Source organism: Malaclemys terrapin, chromosome 19, assembly GCF_027887155.1.
Source record: "Malaclemys terrapin pileata isolate rMalTer1 chromosome 19, rMalTer1.hap1, whole genome shotgun sequence".
NCBI lineage: Eukaryota > Metazoa > Chordata > Testudines > Emydidae > Malaclemys > Malaclemys terrapin.
This window is the reverse complement of record NC_071523.1, coordinates 11,402,006-11,412,230: the sequence shown is the minus strand read 5'-3', so window position 1 is coordinate 11,412,230 and position 10,225 is coordinate 11,402,006. Positions and strand designations below refer to the sequence as shown.

Here is a 10,225-nt window from a genome sequence, read left to right as displayed (position 1 = left end):
CCCCAAATCCTGAGCCCCGCTCCCCGGGTGGGTAGGCCAAAGACGAAGCCCAAGGGCTTCAGCCCCAGACAGGACGCCTGTAACCTGAGCCCTGCCACCCAGTCCTTAGGCTTTGGCCCGAGGCAGTGGGTCTCGGGGTTTGGCCCCAGCAAGTCCATTAAAAAGGGTTTGAGACCCACTTTGGGGTCCCAACCCATAGTTCCGCTGTGCTAGTGTGATGCTGCTGTGCCTCAATTCTGCTCCCCATAAGGAGTGCTTTGGAATAAATAGGAATCCGGTCAAAATCTTTTTACACATTTTGGTGTAATTTATTGGCACAAAAATATTCAAATACAACATGGCATCTAAACATGGCTACACTTTATATTTTGTGCATTTTGTTTTATTAATAAATCATAACTTTATTTACCTTCACCATCATGTTTAATATCCATTATTCTCCATTTCCAGGTATGATCAGTTCTCCTCCCTTCTGCTTTTTGTGCTGAGTATTCAGTTTTCCCTAATTCCCAATACTGCTCTTTAGTCCGCCAGTGTGGGAAGCTCGCAAGTGGTATTCTGAGTTTACTTTGCATCCTCCTTGCCATAGATCAACTCTCTTTGAGCCACCCTGCTTTGACTGGCTCAGAGTCTTCGATCCTGGATCTACCCCTATATCCAGATCTACTCTGAAATGTGCTGGTTACATCACCACTGGGGTCAGACACAAACCTTTCAACTACAATCCCCTCCCTCTGATTTTGGGTGAGTGTACAGAGTTTTGGGATAGGAGAGATAATGGGGTAATACAGACAGAAAAACTCTGCTTCTTTCCTCTTGCTCTCTACCCTCCAACTCTGTCCCCACACTTAAATGAGGATTCTTGCATGAGTGCACTGAGTTCACTGCAGCCACACCAACAGGACTGACCAGGGCAATGATTCATCTGCAAATATTTTAGTAAGTTACATTGTAAGTTAAGTCAAAACCCGTATTGTGTTATTTGTAATGGGTCACCAGTTCCCCAAAGACCAAGTGAACCATATATTTGTGGTCTAGTCAGTCTTCATTGTTCTGGAAACCCAAATCAAGTCTTATGTTTCAACTTGTGTTTTTCAACAGCAGCTATGAATTGCTTAAACAACTTTTAATATACAATAACTCTTAATTTACATTTCAAAATATTTGACAGGCTGTATTTCAGTCCAAGATTTCAGTTTGTAGAAGAATATATCTGGAGCGCAAAAGCCTCCAATAAAGGCTGTGGATACTCTGGAATCTTCTGTTACCAAAAAGGACACCTAAAGATGACAAAAGCATACTTTAATAGCGCAGTCTTACCCATCGCTTCATAAAAACAGACTATGTTAAGAAGGACTGAGGTCTCCTAATGTGCAGAAGCATTTCTAGAATCACAAGGACACTGAGGATGGGAAAGACCCATGCCTGAGCCTACTTCTCGATCCCTGATCAACACTCCTAATGTCTGAAACCCCCCAAATCCTCTGGTTCCTCGAATACAACCTACAGTTAAGAAATCTAAGAAAGATGAAGGCATTATAAAAGTGTACTTGTTGACATTAGAGTATGGAATTTCCCTTCCATAACTAGCAATTGGTGATATACATACAATTGGAACATCTTATTTCAAATGCGTAAAACCTCTGAGTTGATTTAAATAATCCCCTTTTCTGTTTATAACAGATTGCCTAAGGTAACCTAACAAAATGGTCACAAAAGTTTACAAGCTTAGACACAATGTCTACTCAGCCATCCTCAGCATGATTACGGAGATAAGAGTAATGATATTTTACTTGACTGTTCTCCATTTGGAAGGCTAGTTTAAAGACAAACTCACCATCCAATGTAGCACTGGCAGAGATTCTCATGGGAAGTAGCTTGCTTAATAAGCAATTCTACTTGTGTGGGTACATCCAGAGTTTCATCATGAGAGAAGTCTCGACCTTTACAATTAAAGTGAAAGAAACATTAAGGAAGGCCGTAAGCCAAATTACATAGCTTGGTTTGGTTGGCAAGTTGTGGAGCAATGTGAAGATGACTTTCTGTCCTCTTATAATATATATTTGGCACAGAACTGTTCAAAGACAAAACCTCAAAAGCCACATTGTGTCTATTTTGAATCCTCTAGAACAAAAGTGTTTTTGATGACCCATCAGCATCTTCTCTATCCCCACCCTCTCCTTCAAACAGACAAAAGTAATGTACTTATTAAAAATTCCTAGTAGAAGGAATCCACTGCCTAGCTACATTAAGTACCTAATTCTAGTGGTTCTTTTATACATCATTAAGAGTCTAAAATGTCACATCTAAATTTTTCCAGTTGCAAAGCCAGTAAAAGGAAAGTCGGTTGCTGGAGATTTGATTTAGAATCATCACTAAAAGATGAACTGGTCAGATCTGATACACATTAATTAAAAGTTTCAGAGTAACAGCCGTGTTAGTCTGTATCCGCAAAAAGAAGAACAGGAGTACTTGTGGCACCTTAGAGACTAACAAATTTATTAGAGCATAAGCTTTCGTGGACTACAGCCCACTTCTTCGGATGCATGGGCTGTAGTCCACGAAAGCTTATGCTCTAATAAATTTGTTAGTCTCTAAGGTGCCACAAGTACTCACATTAATTAAAATTACCTCTACATTTTCCAAGTAAGATTGCCTTCCAGAATACAAATTACAAAGCCCAAATATATTAAATGGCTCTGCCCAATTAAGAAACAGGATAATCTGAAATAAAATTGATGAAGAACTAGCACAAAACTGAAATATGATAGTGCCAGGCAAGCTCTTAAACCTGAACATAATTCTAATGTCTGTATTACTTTTACGATGTTTTATTTTAGAAAGTATACACTTACCAGTGAGTTTATCTCGAACCCTGTTAATAATTTGAATAGCCTTCTTATTGAGAGCCTCTGGCTTCACTAACCCATCCCCTACTAGAAGACAGAAGTGAAAACAACGTTTAGACTTTATTTGGACAACAATGATCAAAACAATCTGTGATGCCGTTACTTTTTTGCCATGAACAGTTGACACACAAACCGCTGTAAGCTACTGGGTTTAATTAGAGAAGAGAGCAGACAGTTACAAGTTCTTATCTATGCTGACAGAGAACCCCTTTTTGCCCCACCTTGGATAGCTGTCATCTGTAGAGCGCTGAAGGTGCTGATTTATGAAATAGTTGCCCATAATGTAAAATGTATGAGGTTTGCACGGGAACTTACTGAAGGAATGGATGGATTCAGGCACTGTGGTCCCAGTTTTCTTATGAGCTGTCTCACCCAGCTCCACATTATCCAACATTTCTAATGAGAGAGGGGAGAATATCAATACAATCATCAAATACAAAGAAGATTGGCATTTGTTTGCTTTTCAGGAGATTCTCCTGCACAGCACTTTCAACAGTGTAAAAACTTTGATTTTAAAGGAAATTATGGCAGTATAAGCCAAAAGGCAGATAAAGTAACATTTTTTAAGGTTCAGTTTGTAGCTCAAAAAAACCTTACACTCAAGCTCAAGTATGTTGTGTAAAGCTTCTGGTTTACATGCAGTTCTTATCACCATGAAGTTATGTGATGGGCAACTGCACTTTTAAACTTTGTTTTTTTTATGCCTGGTCACTGCTACAACATTTGCAGAAAACAGCACTTCAACTGATCTAGTCTATACAAAAGAAAAGTTCTCCAACAGCATCTAAGATTACAGAAAATAAATTCTTCATTTCCCAACATGCAAGTGAATTTATTTAAAGCACTTGTTGATGTATGTGTGTTTGAATGAGAGCTAGGAGCATCATGAGATTAAATATAACATGTTGAGCAAAATGCCTTTTTAGGACTATGCTAAAATGTTTACGTTGTCATTAAAACTGACACAAGGAAATGGAGCATTAAATTGGCCAATGTACTTCAGTATTGCATGAAGCTTTGAATATCATATTCTATATAGCATTTACCAATAACCCTACCTCCCCCGCAGTCTTACTGGTGACTTGGATTGACTGACTTAGACTCCTAGACTTTAAGGTCAGAAGGGACCATTATGATCATCTAGTCTGACCTCCCGCATGATGCAGGCCACAAAAGCTGACCCACCCACTTCTGGAATAATTCTCTCCCTTGACTCAGCTGTTGAAGTCCCCAAATCATGATTTAAAGACTTCAAGTCGCAGAGAATTCTCCAGCAAGCGACCCCTGCCCCATGCTGCAGAGGAAGGCGAAAAACCTTGTTTTGAGAAGCTTACTAAATTGTGGCTAAGTGTGCTGAATGTCCCCATTGCTCTGATTAAAGGGATTATAACTCAAAATTGAAACATACTTTGTATGTTTATGTGCTGAAAGCCGCAGTTAACTTTAAAGGACCCTTCAGTACATTTTGCTAGATGAAAGATATTTTAAAAAGACGCACAATTAACTTAAAATAGTAGCCAAGTAACTGAAGTTATTGAAACCCTAGTATTAAACATTATAGTAAATGCTTTCCTTTGACATTTCTCCTATAAGTCCATTAGCAACCAGCTGCTAGGATTTTGTGTAACATATTTACCACTATGTTGCTATGTGAAACTTTACTGAGCTTACTGCAGCATTACTATGCAAAACCGAGCAAGTACAGTACATATCATAGGTCATAATTACTCTGTGGGTTGCACCAACTTTTAGGTACTCCACAAAAATCCTGATGCCACATTACAATGTGAATATGACTACAAAGCCGTGGCTGCTATTCAAGCTGAAGTAGCTTTTTCCATTGTGCTTTTGAAAAAGAAAAAGACTCGAAAAATATTTTTCAAAATTACGCTCCAATTAAAAATGACCCAAATGAATTAAATTAAATACAATAAAACGTTATACACACCTACTGACTGACTAGCTGAATAGGAGTCTGTCCTTGTTCGTGATCGTTTATTGCCTTTTGTATTTGCTGCAAAGAAAATAAAATGCTTAAGTGTTTTTATCTTTGAACTATAGACTTTGGAAATATCAGCTTCTCAAACTGAATCAGACTTCCTCTGAATGACACAGGGTTAAGTGTCCTGTTGCTTCAGGCAGATAATGTGTGTGTGGCTTTTCAAAATAAAGATGACAAATAATTCAAAAGCACTCCAGTAATTTTGTTTTTAATTTAGTTTCACCTCTCCCTTTAAGGGCAAATGGGATTTCATCTCTGTGTTTCTTTATTTTAGGACTCTTGAACACAGTCCTGTTAACATTACTGTGTGTGCATAGACTGCAGATTTAAACCACCAAGGCCTGAGTTTGAAGACATTTGATTTTGTGCTCCTGAATGTCTTACATTTATACAGTTTACTCTGATTTACTTCTCTCCCCTGCTCTCACTGTTTCCCCAAATAACTTACTGTCCATCAGCCTCCAGTTCAGTAAGGGGTCATAGACAAAGGCCTCTAGCACAGCCATGACACTGTCTTTATGTTCTCGCAGGACTTCCATCACAGTGTGACAGGTGATTCTGTAGTTACCATCCAGGCCAGTCACCTTCAGAACAGAAAGAACTGAATCAACGGTGGTGCTCCTTTTACCTTCTGACTCCAGCCCTCATCATTCCCATGGCAGGACATGCCTGTATCTTGACCAGAATCCCCTTACATTGTGTTCCATTTATTAACAGAAGATACAGGTTCATTACAAGTTTAAGAGGGCCCAATATTCTGATTTACTGCCTGCTGGTGACATGGAAATGAGGTCCAGGTGACACTCATCTTGAAGCCCTGTGCTACTGGACTGTGTTTGGTTCATGGCCAATATTTGGGCTGAGGAAATATGGAGAGGCCTGGGAAATTACAGGACCGTGTTTCCTTTTAATCAATGAAGAGTTGTTTTCATATTTAACATATTGTAAAGGTCACATGGGAAATTTATTTAAAGGAAAATGCAGCTGAAATATTAGCACCTCGGCTCCTTATGGAATTGGGGAGATTCCACTACAGTAGAACACACAGGGATAGCTGGGGAACCGCTGACATCTTCTTAGGAACAGTCCCCTTTCTGTCCTATTAGAAAGGTGGCTGCTAACTCCCACCTACCTCCATAGCATTTGTCAACATCCTTGTAAGTCTAAATGGAATCTTCTCAGGAAACTTCTCTCTTGTCATTGCAACCTGAATACACAATAGAAGAGAATCAGTTAACTAATACACTAACTTTGCAGATATTTCCTTCTCCTCTTCCTTGAAAAAGCAGTTTGTTAATAAGTAAGGGACTGGCTTGCCTGATATAACTCTGAATGTTGTGGTTATAAAAAAGGAAAGAAATGTGTGGAGAGGAACCAAAACGATAAAAGGTTTAGAAAGCCTGACCTATGAGGAAAGATTAAAAAAAACTGGCTATGTTTAGTCTTGAGAAAAGACAACTGAGGGGGACCTGATCAATTGTTCTCCATATCATCTGAAGGTAGGACAAGAAGTTAATGGGCTTAATCTGCCACCAGGGAGATTTAGGTTAGCTATTAGGAAAAACTTTCTAGCCATAAGGGAAGTTAGTGCTAGAATAGGCTTCCAAGGGAGGTTGTGGAATCCCAATCTTTGGAGGTTTCTAAGAACAGGTTGGACAAACACCTGTCAGGGATGGTCTAGGTTTATTTGGTCCTGTCTCTGTGCAGGGGGCTGGACTTGATGACTTCTCAAGGTCTCTTCCAGCCCTACTTTTCTATGATTCTCTAGTTATTGGAATTTTTTTTGAGGGAAGCTGTAAACATGACTAGATAAGGAATGTAAGAATCAAACTAAGCGTCTGTGCCCGTGCTGTTGGTATAGAGTAATGTACTCCAGATTTCAATCACAAATTGGTGTAAGGATTTATGTGAAAGCCACTACTGATATTTAGCACTCAATGTTTGTAAAACAATTGTATAACTAATCTCAACATTCCGGTGAGGTAGGTGTGCATTCTCTCCATTTTACTGACAGGTAAAGTGAGGCACAAAGTAGTTAAGTGACATGCCACAAGACCACACTGCAAGTCAGTGTCAGAGCTAAAATAAGAACTCAGGAGTTCCTGGATCCTAGTTCTGCCTTTGCTGTACTAGATAACAGGATATTTCTGAAATATAAAAATAAACACTTTTTTTTAGTACAAAAGCTCACCTCAAAACAGTCCCCAAAGTCAATATGCAGGATCTTTCCACTCAGCCTGTCTAGCATCAGGTTGGAAGGGTGTCTTTGTGGAAGGAACAGGAGAGAAGCCAGAGTGACAGATGATTAGAGAGTTATAGAAAAATGTATCAAAAGTAAGTCATGGCTTTTGTCTAGGAGGACATTTATCCTTGCAAGTCAGAAGACAGCCAATGATTGGAGACCTCTGATCGGGAAGTTATCTCATGATAAATAACTTTCCTGAAGCATTTCCATCCTGGTGTGATTAGATTCTGTAATTACAACTCAGGAGTTATCAGAAATCCTCTTGTTTTTGAAGATAAATGTCCTATTAGACCAGACGCATCACTATATTTTTGGATATGCACATTTTGGTTATATTTCTTTTATATTTAGGGTTGATATTCCACTAATTTTATAATGACTTTACATTTTTACAGCTTAGAGAAATTTAACGAGCATATTGCAAGTAAAGAGAGGAAATCAGGCTGTTATCAGAGACAATCAGACTAGGAAGATGCTGGGTATTACAGTACTGTCTTTCATGCTGTTTTTATTTTAACCCCCAAGTTTCATAGGCTTATAACTTAATTATCAAAAGTTCTAAGCTCAAGAGCAAATGATTACAAAAATGTTGCAGAAAGGTTTAGTTGTTATGTTACAGACCTCTAGTATAAAAATACTGGTTTCAGATGGATTTTCAAAGGCGTTATTAGGGCTTACTGGGGCAGTAATCCACATACTAAATCAAAAGTTTAGACCATCTTTGACTGGTCCATTGACATACATATTTAAGTGATACACCAATATGCATTTGAACAATAGTCTAGTATGAGGAAAATAACGTATGTTTTAAATATTATCTACATACATATTTAATCATATACTTCCTAGGTAATATTTATGGACAAGAAAATCAGAATTAAGTGACACAAAGGAAACTGTATTAAAGACCTCACTAAAACCCATTAATATCAAGCACCTGTTTTTTACCCAGATAAGATGCCCCAAGGGAAAGAGGCACACTAGATTGATGCTGTGTGAAAGTTGTGATGGCAGCAGTGAGCTACACCTCCTGTAGCAGTTGTGATACAAGATACACTTAGGTTACCTCTTTAAAAAGGAAATATTGAGTGCTGTCAGTATGAATGCTCGCTATCTACCAAGCACTGCACAAACAGTCATTTATCCTCCCAGAGTAACAACACTGGGAGGTTCTCTCTTTTTGACAGATGGGGTACCAGGTTAAGTGATTTATTCAAGGCCACTCAGTGAGTGAGTGGTAGGTCTGGAATTAGAACTCTCAGCTCCTTAGTTTTGTGTTTATTCCTCTAACCACACTCCCTCTCGAAAGAGAAGACACTCATGTCATGCACTCAAGAGACATACAAACCCTAGGGCTTGATCCTGGAGCACTGACCTTAATGGGAGTAGTGGCAGGCCCTGAAAGATGAGATCATTTGGAGTTTGGAATAGCCAAGATGAAAGTAGTTATCACAAGAGAATAGCCAGGGAATGAGCTGATGGGAGCATGACAACTATTTCAGAATGGAATCTATAAATCCTCGTTAGCGACACTTATTTCAAAGAAAATATTCCAATTTCGCTTACCTGTCCCCAAGGCCCAAAATGTACCCAACCATTGACATCACAGCTAGTGAGCGGGTGTAATTAGTTCTTCTGTCAAACCACACCTGAAAAATAAGAGATGAAATGAAACAGTTCTGATTAAACTGGGTGTGCCTCAAACAAATTCAGAAAATGCATACAAGGCACAGGCACTGAAGCTGGTTAATTATGCTAATTCAGTTTACATTTCACCATTTTAATTTCTCTAAGGGCTGGTCCACACTAACCCCCCACTTCGAACTAAGATACGCAACTTCAGCTATGTTATTCATGTAGCTGAAGTCGAACTATCTTAGTTCGAACTTACCGCGGGTCCACACGCGGCAGGCAGGCTCCCCCATCGACTCCGCGTACTCCTCTTGTCGAGCAGGAGTACCGGCGTCGACGGCGAGCACTTCCGGGATCGATCCCAGAAGATCGATTGCTTACCGCCGGACCCGGAGGTAAGTATAGACGTACCCTAACAATAAATTAAATCTTAGTCTTTCATCCATGAATTCTTTATCATCATCATACAAAATATATCATATGCTGCTCTTGGGATCAAGGGAATAATCTTCATTCAGTTGTGTACCTATAAACAAAGACATGTATTTACATGCTGCGAACACTCCGTTCACAGAGAGGACAACATATTTAGCTGTCTGCAAGAGTCATTAGTAGTGACTGAAAGTGAATGTACCTCAGAGCTGGGACTTTTTAGCCACAGCAGTTTGGCAAGATCATCACCAGCAGTATTATTGACAGCGTGTTCAAACACCTCCACCTTCTGCATCAAAGTCAGGTGGTCGTAGTCTGGAGCCATCTAAAATAGAGAAATGTTGTTCAGCAGTCACCAAGTTTTTCATAACAATTCTGAAACAGCTGCAATATGAGGAATGTGTCAATCTCTACTAGTTTACAGAGTAAAACAATGAGAAAATGATTAAATTACCATTAATTGCTCTGCAGCACAAACCAATTCATTTTCAGCAAACTCAGCCAAAAGAACTCATTTGAAATGCAATACCCCACTCTGTGGTCACAAACATTCCAACAGCTACTTTTATTGTTAAAAAAGAGCTGAGAGAGAATTTGAGTTCTGGAGAAAGATTAAGTCTTCTGGGTTATGATCCCCACTCTGTTTACTGACAGAACCAGTAGTACAAGCTTCCCTCTACTTCCCCCACCAATGTGCAATTTTCATAGCTCATTAAATTTTGGGGCTCTGCTTATGCTAGTAAATATCAGCTGCAGTGGCACACTTTGTGATATGGACAAATCTGCTAGGAACCAGACTGATCTCTACCAACCTCATTTTAGCCGTAAGATGGTAAGAACTTGTGGTCACTATCAACATGGCAAGTGAGAGGTGAATAACTCCACAGCCTATCACTAATTTAGGAGTGCTTTGGAATATTCTAGCATTTTTATTTTATATTCGTGCACAGTTATTAAAGTAATTTTAATACGAAAAGGGATCAAAAGACAGGTAAATAAATGGGA

The 10,225-nt window shown here is 39.2% G+C and overlaps 1 protein-coding gene across 4 annotated transcripts in view; it reads right to left on the bottom strand.

Moving 5' to 3' along the window:
• Positions 1-284: 284 nt before the first annotated feature.
• The window catches only part of MTOR (mechanistic target of rapamycin kinase), a 103,680-nt gene continuing 93,739 nt past the window's right edge, over positions 285-10,225 (bottom strand). For all 4 annotated transcript variants that reach the window (XM_054009144.1, XM_054009145.1, XM_054009146.1 and 1 more), the window contains 10 exons: positions 9,423-9,545; positions 8,723-8,805; positions 7,103-7,175; positions 6,044-6,118; positions 5,360-5,495; positions 4,858-4,923; positions 3,225-3,305; positions 2,856-2,936; positions 1,838-1,943; positions 285-1,280 (listed from right to left, as the gene is read on the bottom strand). In XM_054009144.1, the coding sequence (XP_053865119.1) occupies positions 1,265-1,280; positions 1,838-1,943; positions 2,856-2,936; positions 3,225-3,305; positions 4,858-4,923; positions 5,360-5,495; positions 6,044-6,118; positions 7,103-7,175; positions 8,723-8,805; positions 9,423-9,545 (840 nt within the window). In that variant the 3' untranslated portion in view covers positions 285-1,264. The remainder of the gene's footprint in view (positions 1,281-1,837; positions 1,944-2,855; positions 2,937-3,224; positions 3,306-4,857; positions 4,924-5,359; positions 5,496-6,043; positions 6,119-7,102; positions 7,176-8,722; positions 8,806-9,422; positions 9,546-10,225) is intronic.